This window comes from Vespa mandarinia, chromosome 25 (genome assembly GCF_050613455.1).
Source record: "Vespa mandarinia isolate Hongniang chromosome 25, ASM5061345v1, whole genome shotgun sequence".
NCBI lineage: Eukaryota > Metazoa > Arthropoda > Insecta > Hymenoptera > Vespidae > Vespa > Vespa mandarinia.
In genome coordinates this window covers 2098758-2120222 of record NC_140834.1, presented here as the reverse complement: position 1 = coordinate 2120222, position 21465 = coordinate 2098758, and the positions used below count along the sequence as shown (strand labels likewise).

Genomic DNA, 21465 nt, shown 5'->3' with positions numbered 1-21465 from the left:
AGTTGGCTAAAAATATAAAATTAATGGCGTAAAATCTAAATCTACAAAAGAAATAACAAGGGAACACAAATATTGCATTAATAATTCACACCAGTCATAAAATTTAATTTTTGTTCTATATGTTGGTTAACTTGTGAATCATTAAAGATCAAAGTAGTCACTAATAATCGAAATATTAATTATTACTTATATTATAAAAAAAAAAAAAAAAAAAAAAAAAGAAAACTAAAAATAAATATTAATTCGTCACACATTCATTTTGATAAATTAGTAATAGAAACGATAATTTTTAATAAATATTCTTAATAGTTTCACAAATCACTAATGCAGTTTTTCTATTCATTTATATAATTAGAAAATAATTTTATTCGATGTCACTTGACATATAGATTAATTGATTCTTGAATTAATAAGAAATTGTTACACCATGAAGTCACCAAGAAATTAATTAACAGTGACATGAAATAACACTGTGGCAATCAATTTGTCAAAAAATTTTCAAAAAAAAAAATTACGCTTATTTGAAACCACGACGATGATTAAAAGAAGAAAATTTCTTAAAAGAAAAAAAAACAAAAGATCGTTCAGATTGCGCTTTAAAACAAATTCACGATATTTTTTCGAAATCTCAATAGTTAGAAAAATGCGAAGAAAAAAGAAAAGAAAGGATTGCGATTTTTTGAAACCGTCACAATGGCTTTTTCAAGAGAGTCGAAACAAATTCACTCGGGACGATTATTGTCACAAAACGTCGCACTCGTCAAACGAACTGGCAATTAACAATAAAAAAAAAAATAATAATAATAATAAAAATAAATCGACGTTATCACCGTACTTCTTTGGTTCTTTCCATTTTGCTCGCTCGAAGGTCACCGGCCGACTGTTCGTCCAAGCACGAACTACTCCCGACGTAAACTACGTACGAAAAGGGGTTGAAATTGGTTGGCTGAATAGTTCATGCGATTAACGAAAAAAAAAAAAGAAAAGAAAAGAAAATGTGAATACGAGTCAGTTTTTGCGTCCGTTTCGAACTGTATAGAAGGTACGGACCAAAAAAAAAAGAAATGAAAAGGGGTGAGTCGTCAACGGACGAAGTCGACTCAACAATAATCGATCAACATTTGGCAGACGGTGTTTTGCATTAATCATTTTTATCTACCCCTTTCTCTAAGTACAATATACCTTGTCTACTCTTTTTTTTTTTGGGACTCTATATCCGTCGAAAGTTTCTACGTAACGCCCTCGTGAATATTTTTCCAGCAAAAAGGGAAACAGCGTGGCTCAGTATTATTACGGAATAGAAAAAAAAAAAATTGAAGGTTATCCAAGTTTTTAAGTAGTTGAATTCTACCCTTTCACGAGTCTTCTTCTTGTCAGTTATCTTCTAATCGATCGTTATGAGGTGTACAAAAAAATATGCTACTGCATCGGACGCTATTAGAATGGAATTGTTGAAGATCATTGGGGTTGTTTCTGAAAATAACAAAAATTATTAATAAATGCAATTTGTATATAGGACATTTTCATGTGACAAAAATGATTAATTACAAGCGTAAAGGACTTACTGAAATTATTATTTACCCAAGTGAATTTTGTTTTATTATGCCAAAGAATGTAACTTTAAAATGTTATGTTACACGAGAGATCGATTACGGTGAAAATGCATAATTGATTAATAATTATCGATGACAATAAATTGAACGTTCAAGTTTATTATTTCTTACGTTAAAAGAAGCACGTACATAGGTATAATCGTATGCAACGTACACAGATACACATATTATTCTCAGCCATCTCAAAAATATTATTAATTTGCAAATTATTACTATATATGTATTATAAATTAAAGAAAAATAAAGGAAGAATAAAGAAAATAATGTAGGATGTTACGACATAAAATATGCCTGATAATAGCATGTTAAACTTAACAAATACACGGCCAATAACAGCTATGCTTCTGATTCAAACGTGAATTAGTAAACTACATCATTCCTCTTAATGCATCTCAAAGAATATTTCAGTTTTTTTCTCGAACTTTCGATAATAAACAACATTGTCTGTAATCGTAATTTCGATTATCATCATTGAATGCACCGTATGCGTCACATTTTGAACCTAAGTTTCATTCTAAACACCGAACGGGGCACGAAAATATCCGAAACAATCGTCGCGCTAGGATATACGGGTGAGTCAAGAGCATTCGTTAGAAAATGATTAGAACGTTACGAAGATATATAGAACAAATCGATGATTAATCGGATCGTCGCACGTAAGCGAAAATTGTCATAAGCTTGTACTTGTTTACGAGCGTTACGAGTGGCGAAAAAAATGTTGAAAAATTACAAAAATAAGGAAAGAAAAGAAATGCCATAGTCGGCATTCATTAATCATTGGTAGTTCTTTTTTCCGAGAAAAATGAAGATTGCATTTTACAGAAGGACAATGAACCGGAAAATCGAGAGCCAAATCTGTACCGTCTGGAAAGTGAAATCTGATTCGTCAATCGGTTGCAATGGCCGTTGCAATCGTCCGATGCTAATTCACGTCAAAAAAAATTTCTAAACGTATATGAAGCAAAGATTTCGTGGGAGACGATTATTCAAATCGTAAAGCAATTAATTCGACAGATTCGTCGAATTTTGGATGACCTTATCATACGAATTACATTATCGACCTGGTACAAAGTATATCTCTGTGATGACAGTCGATTATCGACGCTACTGTCGACTGAACTTCACTATCGATGTAAATTACTTTTCGATTCGAAGCACAAAGTATGTACGTATATATTTTACAAGTTTTATTATAGCAAATTTTTTTTATTAATTAAACACAACGAAGACATTTTTAATAGTATCGACTATAGTTCTATAAATTTCACAAATGGAATATAATTAGAATCGAATTAGAATAGAATTTTGCGATTTCTTATCTAATTATTAATACAAAATTTTAATATCGGATTGATCAAAAGTTTCGTTATTTCGACATTAATAATATTTTCTATATGGAAAAATTTTCGAGTACTCGAAAAATTGCATAAATTATCTAAACAATTCTTTGCTCAGAAGGATGAGAAATTTTTGGAAAATTGAAATAATAAAGTTTTGACTGAAAAATTCCAGAAGATGATGGAATTAAAACTTTAAATACAATTTCAATAAAGTTATTTGTGTCACCATGAAAAGTGTGTTACGTATTTATTTTTTCTTTTTTTTTTTTTTTTTTTTTTTTTACTTATAAACAGAATGATTATTTTGATAAATACCGAAATAACATTAACCTTATGTTTATTAATCTAAATAACGTGATTGTATGCATTCGTTACAAACTATCTATTTAACATTTGTACAGAAATAGCAGATATATTTCAACAGTTATTATTCACGATTAATTATTAAATAGTTTCGCTTATAGAGCCGTTCGTAAAAACGATAAGTATGCCATTGATTTATTCAGTATCTGTAAAATTGATAAAAAAAATAATAGAATTTAATCCTTTTGAACATCAAAATTATACAAAACTTTAAACCATCGAAAATATTCAAAATTGAAATTGAAATCAATAAATAAAAACGAATCAACGAAGTGCAATATTTTTTTGCAAAAGTAAACAAAACATACAAATGATACATAGAAGAAAATATTAAGAAAAATATTTCATTTAGAATTTCATATATGACGAAAAGTTAATTAATGAAGACGTACATGGACGAACAAATAAAAATATAAATTTCTAAAGAGAAACGAAAACTCATGGAACGCTGATGAATACCATATGAAAAAAAAAAAAGAAAAGAAAAAAAAAATTGACACGATATAATGATGAAAGTGAAATATAAGGAAAGAGAAAAAAAAGGAACAATTAAAGAGATGTCAATTAACACTAGATTGTCCAAGGAAGTCATTTTGACTTCTTTTTAATTTCAATTAGAAAAACAATTATGTATATAATGACACAATTTCTTAGAATTTTGTGACTTTTTGTACAACATATAAATGCGTTTATTAATAATTGTAGTTACCTGCCCCCTCCTTCATTTCCGGTATACATATATATATATATATATATGTGTGTTATACCCATATTGCCCAAAAGCAGTCAAAATGACTACTTGGGAAATTTTAAATAATCAAATGACTCTTATTATTGAATTGAGTAAATTTCTTATATTACTAGTTCGGCTCTGTATTGAAATAACAGTTTTCATTTTTTTTTCGATTACCGTTACATGATAACATACAAGTACATGATAAATCGTCGACTTGGGCGTATACATGATAAGTTGCAGTTGATCAATAAGCTAAAGTAATACTTGTTATTTGAAATCTTTATGCAATGATACTTGTTCTAACAAGTTGTTTATTTTATTTCTTTTGCACCCTAAATTCATGAAAGAAATGGAGAATAGAAGTGAGTTATTGGAAATGCTAACGAACATAAGTGAAGAGTGCTTCGATCTAGAATTAGATGCAACAAATTCTGAACTATCATCTGAAAATGAAGCGGATTATATTCAAAGTGAAACATCCTGACACTGAAGATAGCGATGAAGAGTCGATCACCAATGATGAAAATGAAAGTGTCATCAATATGTCCAGGAAAAGATGTAGGGTGCTAAATAGTTCAGATTCTGATGAAGAAAATGAAAATACCTTTCAGGAGACTAAAACAGCTGCCAATGGTACTGTGTAATCAAAAATTGACGAATGTGGTATAACTTTTGGTAACTATCCAAAGTAGCCAAACAAACGAAGGTTAACATGCCTCGTTTTTCCACTATGCTATATAAATTAGAGAATCGTGTTCTTACAATATATAAAAGCAAATCAAATGAAAGAGTAGCTGTTCTAAGTTCTAAACATAAATTTGTAAGAATTGATAAAAGTAATAAAAAAAATGTTACCGGAATCTATTCAATTTTATAACAGCACAAAATTTGTAGTTGATATGGTGAATCAAATGGCCCGAAAATATACAGTAAAAGCTAGTTCTCGCAGATGGCCCCTTCAAATATTTTTCAATATTTTAGATTTGACTGCTATAAATGCTTGAATCCTTTACAAAGAAACGACAGGAATAGAAATACAACGAAACGAGTTATTGTTTCAATTAGCAGAACAGCTTACCATCGAATACAAAGCTGCAAGACAGAAAACGTCATCAGAACATGAAGACCCACAAAGATCAACTGCAACGTCATCAAATGCAACCCAAACGCAAAATTTGTCAAGTACAACTTTACCACAACAACAAAACAAATAATACATGTGAAAAATGTCAAAGGTATGTTTGCGAAAGATGTACACGTAAAAAGATTTCCACTTTCATTTGCATAAAATGTACAAATAATAATGCATAAATTATTTTTTTTTTCCAACTGAAGTAAATTTTTTCTATTGTTAAATATTTACTAATAACTTGTTATATAATTGTAAATAATATAAAAAAAAAATATTAAAAAGTAATTTTTAAACAAATTTCAAAACACATTAGTTATTCGTTCACAATGCTGTCATTTTGACTGCTTTTGGACAATATAGGTATGTAATAAGTTTCGGTCTTTCTAGTGTTAAAGAATAATAATTTAAAAATAAGAAGAAGAAAGATCTTACGTGGTCCGAATGAGTTAAAAAAAAAAGAAAAAAAAAAAAAAAAAAACAGAAGACGAAAAGAAGAGGAAGAAAAAATATCAATAATAACGACTCACGCCAATGAAAGTACGTAAAGACAGAACGTTAAATTTTGCTCCTGTCAATTGCAATGGATTCCTAGAGCGCATCATGCAAATGCAAATCGATTTCATATCGATTATCGATAGCTCGTACCAGTCGCAGAAATAGAGCGCTTCACAGATGCTCGTACTCTGGATTAAAAGAAAGAAAAAAAAAAAAAAATATTAAAAAGAAAATGAGAAAAGAAACTAAATCGTATCAATGAACACGATTGAAATAATTTTCTGATTGAATTGCACTTAAATAAGAATTTTATTAATTACTTCCTGTATCAGACATTCACCGATGTAACAATAAGTGAACAATGTACTCAGCAAAAGACATTCATATGAAATAAATGTTAATATACCTGCTGCTTCGACGAAAGCAAAACTCTAAATAATTAAGAATTTTATATTAGAAATGAATGTATTTCGATTAATATGACGTATACGTACGGTGAGCATTTGATAACCGGATATACAAATTTGAATCATTATCGCTAATAATTTTTGACCAATGAAGATGTTACAACTATCCTCTAATATATCCGCTAATCTGAAACAAATACGAAGAAGATAAATTATTTGTTTTCTTTTTTTTTTTCATAATGACATCTTTCTCATACTAAAAGAAACAAAAAATTTCTTCTTCCCTTCAAGTGATATTAATTGATATTAAAAATGTATGAAATTTATGTTATTTTTATTTTTGCCAGGGAAAAATTTCTTCAAGGTTTAAAACGATCATTTCGAAATTTTTCTGGTGAAAAATCAAATCTTAATAATTCGTTGTAATCGAAGAAACGTATTCGAACAAAACTTCATTCGATATTAAATCTAAAATAATCTGACTAAAAACTGACTTTAAGGGATTAAAACGACCGTCTTGAATTTTATTTTTCGTGATAAAAAGCTAAATTGATATAAAAAAAAAAAAAACCGAAAAGATATATTTTCATACACACAATGAAATTATATTAAATTTATATTAATTAAGACGTAAAATATATTTGTTTCATTCTGAATGTTAGAGCAAATATGGCATCGTTGAAAAAATTTTTCGACTTTCTCGCATAAGTCTACGACAAAAATCATAATCATTGAAATTTTTCTTGCAATTAAAACGTTTACAATCTCATTAAAGAAAATCAACATTATAAATTTATTATAAACAATCCCCGTTAGGAAACAAAACTATTTTGTCGTGACGAAATTCTAGCGAAATTTTTAAGAAAAAAGAAAAAAAAAATTATCAAAAAAATTCATATCCTAAAAATATTAAAACAATCGGCGTCTCATAAGTCGTATTCATCGATGCATTTGAATCGTTCAAAAAGAAAAAAAAAAGATTTCATTCAATAGACGTTCCATTAAGAATTAAATGATTTAATTAGAAAAGTGATGTCACCTTATCAAATGTTGATGTCGTCGAATCATTTTTTGAATTCCCCATCGAGAACCATCGGTATCAATTGGAACATCCTTCATTCTGAATTTGAGTAAGGCCAATTGACCGGTTAAATGAAAACCAATACAAATCAACAAACAATCAGTTCCGACGTAACCAGAAAGTATTAATATTACACGTAAAAATTCGTGTATACAACCAAACGCATAACTTTTTGCATCGTACGGCTTCAACAATGGTTTTATTTTATATGGCAATTTATATTCCGCTGTAGAATTTGTCATAACTGCGTTGAAAGATAATTAGAATTTAATAAAATTATTCGTCAATAAAAATTATTCTTTATATCTCATATTTTTATCATTTGATTGGAAATAAAAAAAAAAAGAAAATATATATATATATATATTTAAACAAAAATCATGAAATAAATTCGTAATTTGTTTAATGATAAGTGATTCAAAAAAAAAAAATAAAAATTAATCTAATTTAATTGTTTAAAAACCAATGACAATTCATATTTACCGCAAATATATTTACTAATACACATCTAGCCATACAAATATATATATATATATATATATATATATATATTTATGATTATATATAGCTATATATATATGTATATATATATATACAGTTATACATGTAAACTATTTTTTGATTTTTTCTCATTTCTTTGATTTTTTTGGATTTCTTTACTCTTTTATCTTTTTTTTATTTTTCATCGTTTGAATAAAAATGAATGCATTTAATTAACTAATTATAATTTCGAGATCATAGTAATATTGAAACTCTAATTATCAAGATTATTACCCAATATTATATTCGGTATGATAGATTTAAAATAATAAAGAAGAAGTAAGAACACCGACAAGGTAAACAAACCGGTGACGTATCTATAAGAAAGATTGTTATATTTTAAAAAAATCAATCTCTCATCGTCGTTTTTATAATTATCAGCTGTATAATCCACTTTGGTTTCTATAAGAAATTGTGACAACATACGACACTTTATTCGTAACATTGAAACTTTTGTTATCGTCATTAATATCAAAATGTTCTCCATTATGTTATCCAAAACGTAACGAAAATTGTTAATGCAATTATACAGATCTAATAGTCCCAATAAAAAAAAGGTATAGCCATAAATTACAAACGATATAAATAAACTGTCACGTATATTCAATGGCCAAAGTCCTGTCAGACATAACATTTGTTTGCTGATTGTTATCGCTTTTACTGTATTAGAGAAATCTGCCACCTGAAAAAAAAAAGAAAAAAAATGAAAAAATGTAAAGAAAAGATAATAATAAGAATAAATGACGTTCAATTGAGTAAACTGTGATATAATACAAAAAGAAATTTATGATGAGTCATGAATTAAATAGCTATTACGGTTAATCTAAATTGATGTAAATTAGAGAAATCTATTAATTAAAAAATAATAATAATAATAATAATAATAATAATAATAATAATAACAAATGACATTCGATTGAAAGTTCTGGTATAATGTAAAAAGAGAAAGAAATAACAAAGCAGGAATAGACCACACTTATCATTCGTTTAAATTAGAGAAAACTTTTACCAGAAAAAAAGAATAATAATAAAATATAAGAATAAATGACGTTTGATTAGGTTTTGTGATATGATGCAAAACGAAAAAAGTAACGAAAAAACCGATTTTACGATTAGACTAAATTAGATTAAATTAAATTATGTGATTACCATGTTTAAATAATTGTTCAAGTACTTGGAAATTTTAAACAAAACGTCTTCAAAATTTATGTAAATATTCGTAAAATTTGATTCGAAACAATTAAGTTTTTTAGATAATTTTAAAGATTGAAATTTATATGATCATATTGCCGCTATTTTGAAAGCATACATGTGTTCAATAAACAATTTGAAATTATCGACAAGAATTTTCACAATAGTATTTAAAACAAACAGAAGACTTACGAAAATGTATATGACATCAATATCAAATTTTCAATCCAAAAAATTATAAAAAAATAAATAACATATATATTATTACCAAATATGAACACCAATTTCTAAATCACTAAACGTAAACATTTATATATCATATTAACGAACACAAAATAATATGAAATGCATTACAGTATAAAAAATTCATTTCAAAAGAAAAAATATATTCGAAAAATTACATTAGATTTATTTAAATTGCATACTTTTACGAATGACCATAATTATGAACAACTATTTTGAAAAATATATAATATATTGTACCTTTTTTTTATATCCAGTAAACAATGTGTTATATATTAACTAATCTGGATACTTAGAAATTAGTAATAGATACTAATATTATGACAATTAGAAAGTTAGTACTAAATACTAATCATAATAATTATTATTAATATATATTACCAACTAGCTAAGTTATCAACAACGGTCGGTAACATTCAATTACCTATCGATCCATGGTAGAATAAAAGTTCTATCAATAACTCACGTAAGTAAGGTAGAAATATTTACCGTCGATAATATCACTTGATGATAAAGTAGCAAAACACAAATTAGTATCTGACGGTAACAAATAGCTATATATATAAAAACTTATATATAAATATATATATATTTTTTTTAAGTAATATACTTCATATTATTTAACCCACTTAATGTACTTAATATGAATAAAGACTAATCTATAATAAATCAATTTTTTTAAATACTAAAATATCATATGAATCAATACGTTTATAAGTCAACGATCATACCGCGTTGTAAAGCACCAGTTCTCGTCCGATCACTGAAGTTAAGCAACGTTGGGCACGGTTAGTACTTGGATGGGTGACCGCTTGGGAACACCGTGTGTTGTTGACATTTTTTTACTTTCTTTTTCATTTTTTTTTTTTTTATAAACAACCAAAACTACAATACAATGATATGCGTCATTGTACGTCACTTCTACTCATTTGCTCCGAATCTAAGATGCCTGTTTCATCGATCGCAATCTTACTTCCTAACAAAGCAAAGAAAATGAAACAACTTATATATAATTTTTAAATCATGTAATCCATGTTACTTAATGCACTTAATAGATTTAGAACAAATGAAAAATACTTTATAATAAATCAATTTTTATACAAATAGAAATAACAAATAAAAAAATAAAGTTATTAAGTCAACGATCATACCGCGTTGTAAAGCACCAGTTCTCGTCCGATCACTGAAGTTAAGCAACGTTGGGCACGGTTAGTACTTGGATGGGTGACCGCTTGGGAACACCGTGTGTTGTTGACATTTTTTTACTTTCTTTTTCATTTTTTTTTTTTTTTTTATAAACAACCAAAACTACAATAGAATATGCGTCATTGTACGTCACTTCACTGATTTGCTCCGAATTTAAGATGCTTGTTTCATTGATCGCAATCTTACTTCCTAATAAAGCGAAGAAATTAAAGAATTTTGTATTTACTCCTTTTTTTTATATGGTACACTACGTTTTACTTAACGCACTTAATGTACTTTATACAAATGAAATAAACTTTAGAATAAATTAATTTTTTTAGAAGGTAAAATACGCATAAAATGAAAGGGGTTTCAAGTCAACGATCATACCGCGTTGTAAAGCACCAGTTCTCGTCCGATCACTGAAGTTAAGCAACGTTGGGCACGGTTAGTACTTGGATGGGTGACCGCTTGGGAACACCGTGTGTTGTTGACATTTTTTTTCTTCTTTTTCTTTTTATAAATTAAAACCAGGATGAAATAATATGCGTTATCATATTTACCACTGACGTGCACCAGATCCAAGCTCCCTGTTGAACGCAATCTTACTTCCTCACAAAGCGAAGAAACTAAATTCTATACTTTGCTCTTAGTAGTTTCCTTTGTTGATTTTTGATAATGTAATACGTTAATATAAATCGTTTTATTTTATTGTTTATATTTGCATAGACAGTGTCCGTACGTGTACGTATCGTTCCCGATCGTCATTGCGTCAGGTCAAGACCAATGACTTACGAAAGATTAATCGTTCGCAAATAATATCGACCGTAAAACATCCTCTTCGTTTTGTCGCACAATTTTGTAGTCGTATAATATTCCCAACTAAGACTAAAGATCTTCAATTTTTTTTAATTTTTTCGAAGAAAGAAAGGCATGTTCGACTAGTTGAAATAATTCTCACGTATGGTTTATTTTTCTTTCTTTTTAATTGTTCTTTGTCGTTTATACCCCTTAAACGTTTGATTTCAATTTATATAATTTATATAAAATGATTTTTAATGATCTACCTTATCTCCTTAGATTGAATATAAAATTGTGCAATACATCCATATATATATATATATATATATATATATATATATATATATATATATATATATATATAATATACTCTACGTCTTTCTTCGTAAGTACGTATCTCTATTAATTACGTCCTATCACTATCGCGGTCAGATCGTAAATGAGCGATTATTTCGATGGGCTTCTTTTGTCTCTCGATTAGAAGCACGTCATATGAAGCGTTCTCATTGGTCGCTTTATCGCCCAATGATTGATCAGCCGCGTATCGGAGCGCTCTCTGTTGGCATCGTTTACATTAATGACGCATTTACACTCTGCTACGCTACAATTATTAGAAAGTATTCTTAATTAACGTTAGTACTTGATATACGCTTTCATATTGTGAAAAGGATTTTCTCATTAAATTATTGATCAAATGGACCCTTATTTCTATATCATTGAATTTACATCGATTGCGCGTAGAAAAAGGTTATATGATTCCATTGAATAAGGTAAGCTTGATTTTTTATTATAAAAATTGTATCCTTTCAAATTTTATTTCGGTTTTGTCTTACTTATTTATTTTTTTTTTTTTATAATTTAATTGACGATCGAGACAGTGACGTTCTTTTAGTTTATAATGTGAATATAACTTTTTCCCATTACAACTTGGTTATGTTTCGATTACTTATTACTTATTACATTTCCCTATTATAGGAGCTAAAGGAATGTTTAAGGAAAAAAGAAAAGAAAAAAGAAAAATGTACGGAAATCTGTTTTACAGAACTTATGTTATTTCAAATGTTGCAAAAGAGGTTAGGATTAACAGGATCACTCAATACATCAACGATAAAAATGTCTGCACTTTCATGTTTCTAAAAAACAAGGTTTGTAAAATCTAATGAAGTGTATTCAAATAAGATAATGTAAGTGATAAAGATATTAATATAATTACAGGTTCCAGTATTCTTAATTTGGTATTTAATGATTTTATAATTTGCAATTTGCAGTGGAGGGAGAATAAACATTAATTGAAGATATCACTAAAAGAAATGAGTTAGTTTCTAGAGTTCAATTATTTCTTGTAGAAATTGTAAAAGTCATAAATAATGTTTTACAAGGATAATGAATTGAATGAAAATATGACTTAGATCAGGGAAGGAGCTGTTTGAGATATCACTTTTTTTTTGACATTCAAAAATTGTCTCTCAGAACAATTCCATTGATTAACTTTCAGGATATTATAGTCAAGCTAAAAGATACAATACATATAACTTAGATGTTATAAAAAGAAAAAAAAAAAGCTGTATGTGCAACAATATTTCTATATAATATCAGATTGATTACTAGCTGTATCAAAATTTTTCTTTGATATAATTATAAAATGGCTGGAACAGAACTTTATCTATAAGAATTCTTTACTTGACTGAAAAACAAAGATTTGACAAATCCAAATCTAATGAAGAAATGTCTCATAAAATATACATAATATAAATTAATCATTCAATGACTTTGCATGAACAAAAGTATCAAAAAATGTATTTGTATAGACCCATACATTGAAGCTTGATGTGATTCCTATGGTCATATTTAATGTTGATAATGCAAGCAAAATGGAAGAGCTAGAAGATAAAACAAGCTATACTGAAAAACCTGGATAAGAAGCAAACTGATAAAGCAGAACTAGAAGTCTAAATATTGTCTAAAGACAATATCTTTGTAATGATGAAAGAAAATTCATTTGGATAACGCAAAAGTATTATCATTACACCAATGGATGGTACTAATTGGTATTTTTATGAACAAGTAAGCTTTTATTAAAATTACTTTTTAATCATAATTACTAAAACTTACTTTATTCATTTGAACAAATATTTGATTTTTATCAAGAACTATTTAAAATTCACTCTTAACTTTTTCTATAATTCATTTATAACATTCTTTTGATATTAAGTTTTTAAAATCATAGATATATAAAATATAAAATAAATACAAAAATATTGAAAATAACGAACTATAAGAAAATATAACAAAAGAAGGATTTTATTTTAATTCTTATTACATGTAATTCAATGAAAGTGAAATAGTAAATTCATGAAGTATATATAATATTCTGTGAAAGTTTCATTAAGTTAGATTCAACAGTTTTTTACGAACAAAAAAAAAGAAACCATGAAGTTAATGAATTTAATTATTTACTTTATTAATTTTTTATTTTACTATTAAGATAGGTCATTTATTATACTAATCATTTTCTATTTCCTACTGCTATTATTTTTTATACATTTGGAACTCTAAAGTATGTATATATATATATAAAGTATATATGTATGTATATATATATATATATGTATATATGTATATATGTATATATATACATACATATATATATATACATATATATGTATGTCCTAGACTGAGTGATTAATGTAAGCAAATAATGACAAATCAAAATTATAATTATAATAAATTTCAGTATTGGAATTGCATCTTTTAATATAATTTTTTATAATAACAGTGATAAAGTATGTCCAAAACATTATTTAGAAAAATATTATTTTATTACTATGACTATATAATCAATCTAATATTTATGCATGGATAGTTAAAAAAAAGAAAAAAAAAAAGAAAAAAAACATGAAGTAGAAAAAAAAAGGAAATATCAAAATTAATGAATACGATAGAGAAGTGAAGAATGTCTCTATATTTATGTTTACGTTTACAGATTGATTTTGGAAAATAGCAACGATGGATGTGTCATTGAAAGAGAACGAACAAGAAGAAGCCTTTGAAAATATCAACAATCTCTCATCCGTTCAAGAGTTTTATTACGATCAAAAGTATATTCATAATCAAACGAACAAAATCTTTTAGGAAAATTATTTGATCGAGAAATTGTGTATATGTCCTAATATCAATCACATTTATCTTTTGAAAATGGGTAGAACGCTTCAACGCAAAGAGCTCATGAAAGATTCAGTGAGTTATTTACTTGTGATCTAATTATTATTTCTGTATTATTATTTCATCCTAATTCAACTTAAAGATTTCTTAATTTCTTATAATATATACTTCATTTTAGTGGGCAAAAAAATATGAGTCAGATATACTACCATTAGTTTTATAAAAAAGAGTTTATAATATTTGAAGTGTGATATTAAATCAGACATTAGATTTTGAGTCTTGAAAATTGATATATGTGATATTCATTTAAAAACATTCTTATCTTTTTTAAAATGACAAATTATATTACTTTTATATTTATTTTCATTTTAATTTATATTTATTTGATCAAGAATGAACATTCTAAAGTAGCTAAATAATGTATTTATGTTACTGTATACATAATAGTACAAATTACAAAATGCTTAACGATTTAATTTATATATATATATATATATATATATATATATATATATATATAAATATATATAAATTATATACGTATATAATATGTAATCGTTAAACGGTTTAAATATAAATAAACTTGTACTTATAGTTAGACTAAATTTTAAAAGAAGAGATAAAATATTGTAACTTAATTTATATCATATTTTTTGATATATATTATTAAAATCTCAGGTTAAAGATCAAGAAAGAAATACAATTGACTTATATGTTGTGTAGAATTATAATTAATGTACAACAATGTAGGATATTTTATTATACTGATCTCATTATTTTGATCAGAATTTGATTGTATACATTTTTACAATCAACAAATATTTAATATTTATTATTTAGTATTTAAAACTGATAAGAAGAAAAAATTAATAAATAAATTATTTTGATCTTGTTAACGTTGGACGTGCAAAAAGTAACATACAAAAAGTAACAGAAAGTTGTTTTCCTTGAAATAATTATGTATTTATGATACGTATTTAAGTAATTACGTATACCTGGCTGAGAAAATTAATAGCTATTTCAATGGACATTTATTCAGTTTTTTTCTATACTGAGAAAAAAAGAAAGCAAAATTCCAATATCACATAGTCATGATAAAAGGTAATTGTAGCTTATTAAATGTTGATATCTCGATGACCGATAGGTCATCACCTATACAAAATGTTTTCATTGTTTTTCACGTCACGGTGACCATGTAAAATTCAATGATAAAATAATTAATATCGGCTACAGTTATTAACATTTTTAAAGGTGCAATAAATTTATTCAAAAAAATTTCAAAACTGATGATTCGAAGTTTGCCCTTTAAATACATATTTGTATATGTATACGTGATTTCTTTTGAAATGAAACTTCGAAGTTGACGATGATATAGAATGAAAATGAAATAAAAAGAAAAAAATGAATGTAAAAGAATTAAGTATACAGAGATATGGTGAGAAAGAGAAAGAGAAAGAGATAGAGAATAAATATAGAAACAAGTTGTGAATGAATGAATATTATGATCAGTATCAATAATAAAATATATTATATAGTGATATAAATGATCAATATAAATAATTAATTATCATATTCAAATTGCATCGTGATTTATAATAAATATTGATCTATTTATTTATTGGCCACATATATTACATAATGATATTTTATTATTAATAATGATCATTAATCATATATTTAAAATAATGATCTTTGATGTAAATATCATGTGTTATCATATAGATTGTAAAAAATACAATCAATTGTATTTTTATTGTTTTATATAAATAATAGATATTTTATTTTAGAAATATCCTATATATTTTGTTTAAATTGAAAATAATATAATACCATAAAATGTAAATCCTTTTGATGACATATTATTTAACGTGAAATCATAAGATACTCATACGTATGCGATAATTAATTCCATACGTATATGTATATGTTCTTGTCTCATTATTATTTCTATTTTTGAATATATATATATATATATAAATAGAGATGTAATAATAACATCATGTAACGTGAATTCTTTTGAAATCATATAATTTAACATATAATTGTAGTGATCTAAATACGAGCGATGACTAATTCCATTATATATATATATATATATATATTTTTTTTTTTTTTTTTAAGTGTCCTTGTCTCTCATTGTTAATGTCCTTGAATATATCTATAAGAAGAACAATAGTTTTGTATACAAAACATATTGAAGAGAATAGAGAGATCATAGAAAGCATTTTTTGTAAAACTACAAAACTTTTTCAAAATCTTATTTATTCCATCGTAAGAACAAGAAGATATATTATTATTCAAACGATTAGTATTCTTAGTTTAGAATTTAATTATAAATTTTAAGTACGATCAAGTTAAAATGTTATACGTTGATGTTTGTTGATGTACGTGATACTTTGTAGAACAATGAGAGGAAGACAATATGGTACGAGGCAAAAAACGCATTTTGTTATTGGTATTTCGTTCAAAATAATTGAAATATATCGTAGCGTTTATTAATGCTTGACTTAACTCGAAATGATGATTTTGTTTAGAACAAAAAGAAAAGAAAACAGAGTAGTTTTTGCGTTTGATTTCTTGGAAAAAAAAAAAAAGGAAACTATGGCAATGTGAAACGAATTACTAATTAATAATAATCTCTCAAAATACTGAAGTTTGAAACGTTCGAAGTATTATAACTCTTACGAAGAATGAAAAATATTTTCAATTAAATCGATTGATAGGATTCATTGAAAGATTATTAGTCGATTATATGAAAGATTACAAGATTACAAGCACAGATTACAAGCAAGAACAAAGGAATAATTAATTCTAATTAATTCTAATGGATTTAATAAAGTTGAAGCAATTAATAGGTTTAACCGAAGTTATGATCATGATAATATTGATTTTGAATAATCATATGAGAAATGAAAATAATAATGGATGTACCAATTGAAAATTTATTAAAATATTTGACGATATTGGATAGAAATGTGTTAAAAATGATGATTTGATTATATATTATAGAATGAACGATTCCATAATTCGTTTGTTAGAATTGTTAAAACATAAAAAAAAATATCGTCTAGGAAATAAAAGATACGAAACTTTTAACGATATCCTTGATCTATTGTAAGTAAAGTTAAAAATTTTAAGTTAATAATTTATTTAAATAATTTATTTAAATAATTTCATTTATTTAAATAATTTCAAACGTTTCGAATGGAAGCACCGAATACATAAAAAAGAAAAAAAAAGAAAAAGAAAATTAAAGAAGAAATGTATACCAAAAAGAAAAGAGGCAACGTTAAGATAACGAGTGAAACGTTAACTTATGCGAGAAATTCTCAGATTCAAATTCGTCCTCTCGTATCGCATGATAATTTGTTTGATTGTGTTAGAAATTTTCAGATCAAAATTCGTGATCTCTTATAAGAATCTCATTCCAATTTCGTCCTTGACACGACAGTTGAAAGATTTACGAACATTGAACAGGTATTTCTATTTGAAATATTTTTTTTTTTTATATTATTTGGAAATATGAAAAATATTTTTTTTTTTTTTTTTTTTTTTAATATTTTTCAGGTCGTCGATATCAATTAATCGTGATCAATTAGTCGTATCAGTTAATCGTGAACAGTAAGAATAAAATAAAAAAAAAAAAAAAAAAAAAAAAAATATTTTAATTATTTTTTGAAACGAAAAAAATTAAACAAGGTCATTCTTTGTCACTCGCCATTGGAATTTGAATTGGAGATCTTGAAGTTAACACAGCATAGTATGCTAGTTAGATAAATTTGTTTAAAAAAAAAAATGATTACCTTTGATTTTCGTGCTTGCTTACTTGCAAGTGACAACAAGAGATCATTTGGACCCAGAAAAAAGAGAGAGAGAGAGAGAGAGAGAGAGAGAGAGAGAGAGAGAGAGAGAGGTGAAAGGTCGATGAACGAGTGAACTTAAAAAATATATCAAAAGCATCTTTGTCACATAAACAAAATCCGAATCATTCGTAACGGTAGCATTATCAAGATTTTTCTTTTTTTTTTTTTTTTTTTTTTTTTAATAATATTTTTAATGTAAAATCATAATTGTGTCGGCAAAGAAAATATCGATGTAAATGAAAATAATGAATGAATTTTTTCTTTTTCTTCTTATTTTAATAATTCAATGAAATTTTACTATCTAATCTCTTATATTTATTTCTTCCTTTGATGGCTGACGTGAATTTTATGGTGATTTATGCTATGATAGAACAAAGCAACGATTTAATTTTGTTCAATGATAAATGCATATATAAAAAATATATATATATACTTGTTCGATTATTTATGTTCAAAATTAATAATTAGTGAACATACACACACACACATTTATATATATATATATATTATTTTTAATAAAAATCAAAAGACGAGTTCATTTTAATATTATTTATGAAATTTTTCTTCCAGCACTATTTTGTTATGGTTTCCTTTGTAGAATATATAATAAATTCCTTTATATAATATTATAAGAATATATATATATATATATATATATATATATATATATATGTATATATACTACAATTAATATTTACTAATTATTTTTGATAAAACATTCAACAAAATCTTGTTCCTTTGTCATAAATTTATATACAAATTATTATACGTTATTTATATTTATTATTCTTATATTACTATTAATTATATTTATTATTGTTTATGCATTGATCGTGAAACAAGTGTGTGTGTCGATGAAAAATTTGATTTCATATCTAGGACGAATTATTGCAAGAGGCATATTAAAAAATTCCAAAAAAGATATACATATAAAAGCTTGAGAAGTATAATTTCACAGCCTTACTAATACTACTTACTCTAATCCATATGAAACCAATTGTTATGTAGTTAGATACAATATCGCTTATATTTGTAGTTTATATTTTGTTAACACCAATGAAAAATAGAAATATATCAATGAAAAATAGTGAACCATCTTGAAAGATAAATTTTTTATTTTAAAAAATTAATTAAATTATGTCAAACTGATTCCATTGAAATTCTTGTTGAACGGTTTTGTCAAACATTTGTAAACCAGTTTCATTTTGTTTTTAATTCCATGACAATTATTTATCGTAATTTAATAGTTTAATTTAATAATTAATTTAGATATAAAATTTGTATATTAATTATTAATTATAAATTAATTAAGAAAAATGAATCATATCTAAATATGATGTAACTTATGTAAATAAGATAAAATTATCTAGATAATATTATGTGGATAAAATAATACTTAATGAGTGATCGCAGGCATAAAGCCGGTCAAACATTTACTTAAAGTTCAAATTGCAAATTTCATGTCAATTGTGCGATAAAATAAAATTAAATGAATATGATTAAATAATATTATCCGAATAAAATGTTTGTACAATTTTAAGTTAACGAAAAAAGAAAAAGAAAAGAAAAGGAAATATAATTGAATGGTTCTTTCGAAAGAAAAAGTTGAACAAAAAAATTTACCCAAGTAAGAGCTTTCTCTATTAATTTTTTTCAAATTTTCTTTCTTAACCATTGCAAGAATATTTTTTTTTTGTATAAAAATCGATTTAGAAAAAATCCACATATATATATACGGATAGAAAAATATTTTTATAGCTATTGTGGGATGTTTTGAAAAATTAATAAAAAAAAAAAAACAATGTTGATAATTGTCATAAAAGTAAAGAAAAGGAGAAATGAGATAAGAAAAATTTACAAAATGAAAGAAATAATTGAAAGAAAATAATTAACTATATTAACTCTGTCGGAAATATAAGTAATTTTAAGTAATTTTTAATAATAAATAATTTTTTTTCCTTCTTAAACGAACGTAAAGAATAAGATCAAAAAAAAAAAATAAGAAAAAACGTAATAATAAAATAAGATATATAACAGAATTTTTTTAATTACCGTGTCGAATTAATTAATAAAAAAGAAGAGAAAAGAAAAGGAAATTAAATTTTCGTATCTTACTTTTAATAATATCTATTAAATAGAATTATCGGATTAAAATATATTCATATAATGTAATTTAAAAGAAAAAAAAAAAAAAAAAAGAAAAGGAAAGAAGAAAAAAAAGAAATATTAAAATGAAATACAATCGAATGATATTTTTTGAAGAAAAAATTGAAAAAAAAAACCTAATTTTACTAAAATAAGATCTTCATTCTTTTTTTCAAATTATTTTTCTTCTCGATTATAAGAACATTTTTTAGAAAAATTGGTCTAACAAAAAAACCTGCATACATACGGATAGAAATATATTTTTTGTATTTATTGTAAGATGTACTTTGAAAAATTAATAAGCCAAAATTTTTTTATATTCATGAATGTGAATGAATGACAATGATAAGTGCAATAGAGTGAGTAAAAGAAAATAAAAAATAGAAAAATATAAATATAAATGAAAAATTAGAATAGAGATAGAATAGGAGAATAGTAATGAGACAATAAAAATATAAATAGATTAGAAAAAAAGTATTTTAGAAAATAGAATTTATTATATGCGGACACTGTCGATATCTAAGTAAGATTCTTTTCGTTTCCCTTTTTTCTTTTTTTTCTTTTTTCTTTTTTCATCGAACGTAAAGAATAAGATCAAGAAAAAAAGAAAAACAAAGAAAAAATAAGACATTAATACCGAGTTTTAATTATTCAGTTTCGAATTAATTAATTATTTAAGAAGAACAAAAACAAAAAAACAAAAAAAACCAAAAAAACCAAAAAAAGGAAAAAGAAAAGTTAAAGAAAAACAAATGTCTCATTTAATTACACGTCTCTTTAAAATGCAAATTTGGAAGGAATAGAAGAGAAAAAAAAGTATTCAATTTTCATATCTTACTTTCATGATAAGACTGTTTTAATGTTCCTTCGTAAGAGGATCGCTCGTGACTGATAGTAACAGTTGCAATGACTTTTTTACGAATTGCAATCGATCGTAACCAAGTAATCGGAGTGATCGAAAGAAAGAAAGAAAGGGAGAGAGATAGAAAGAGAGAGAGAGAGAGAGAGAGGGAGAGATTGAGACTGACTGAGACAGATAGATTGAGACAAGGACATGAAAGAGATAGATAAACAGAAACGATGACAGAGATATGGAAAAAGACAGAGATAAAACAATAGGCAAGCACAGGAGATGAAAGAGAGAGAGAGAGAGAGAGAGAGAGAGAGA

The 21465-nt window shown here is 25.5% G+C and overlaps 1 protein-coding gene, 1 long non-coding RNA gene and 3 other non-coding genes across 12 annotated transcripts; 4 read left to right on the top strand and 1 right to left on the bottom strand.

Moving 5' to 3' along the window:
- Nucleotides 1–268: 268 nt before the first annotated feature.
- On the bottom strand, nucleotides 269–21181 carry LOC146872207 (odorant receptor 13a-like). 4 transcript variants are annotated; one of them, XM_085664141.1, is made up of 7 exons: nucleotides 21136–21181; nucleotides 7942–8389; nucleotides 7126–7411; nucleotides 6174–6273; nucleotides 6000–6110; nucleotides 5712–5867; nucleotides 269–1473 (listed from the first exon to the last, which is right to left on the bottom strand). In XM_085664141.1, the coding sequence occupies exons 1-7, from the start codon at nucleotides 21139–21141 to the stop codon at nucleotides 1459–1461; spliced, it is 1122 nt and encodes a 373-aa protein (XP_085520267.1). In that variant the 5' UTR covers nucleotides 21142–21181; the 3' UTR covers nucleotides 269–1458. The 4 variants fall into 4 exon arrangements, with proteins under 4 accessions (XP_085520267.1, XP_085520266.1, XP_085520268.1 ...); XM_085664140.1 differs by lacking the exon at nucleotides 269–1473 and adding an exon at nucleotides 3206–3462; XM_085664142.1 differs by lacking the exons at nucleotides 269–1473; nucleotides 21136–21181 and adding exons at nucleotides 3206–3462; nucleotides 10890–11472.
- LOC118446730 (5S ribosomal RNA) lies at nucleotides 9859–9978 on the top strand. The gene has a single exon (XR_004839672.2). It is a non-coding gene; the product is annotated as a 5S ribosomal RNA (ribosomal RNA).
- Nucleotides 10279–10398, top strand: LOC118446738 (5S ribosomal RNA). The gene has a single exon (XR_004839679.1). It is a non-coding gene; the product is annotated as a 5S ribosomal RNA (ribosomal RNA).
- LOC118446737 (5S ribosomal RNA) lies at nucleotides 10703–10822 on the top strand. Its single transcript, XR_004839678.1, has one exon. It is a non-coding gene; the product is annotated as a 5S ribosomal RNA (ribosomal RNA).
- Nucleotides 11662–14747, top strand: LOC118446682 (uncharacterized). Of its 5 annotated transcripts, XR_014983588.1 has the most exons (5): nucleotides 11662–11897; nucleotides 12103–12272; nucleotides 12343–13191; nucleotides 14111–14364; nucleotides 14468–14747. It is a non-coding gene; the product is annotated as an uncharacterized LOC118446682 (long non-coding RNA). The 5 variants fall into 5 exon arrangements; XR_014983586.1 differs by having other exon boundaries at nucleotides 11678–11897; nucleotides 12103–12311; nucleotides 12396–13191; nucleotides 14111–14747; XR_014983585.1 differs by having other exon boundaries at nucleotides 11680–11897; nucleotides 12396–13191; nucleotides 14111–14747.
- Nucleotides 21182–21465: the final 284 nt, after the last annotated feature.

What these genes read in the sequence shown, in the direction of transcription:
- LOC146872207 (XM_085664140.1), bottom strand. An exon ending in CATACCGAATATAATATTGG is followed by an intron (nt 7,412 to 7,941) that starts GTAATAATCTTG and finishes CTTTCAACGCAG; the next exon opens with TTATGACAAATTCTACAGCG. An exon ending in CGACATCAACATTTGATAAG is followed by an intron (nt 6,274 to 7,125) that starts GTGACATCACTT and finishes TATTTGTTTCAG; the next exon opens with ATTAGCGGATATATTAGAGG.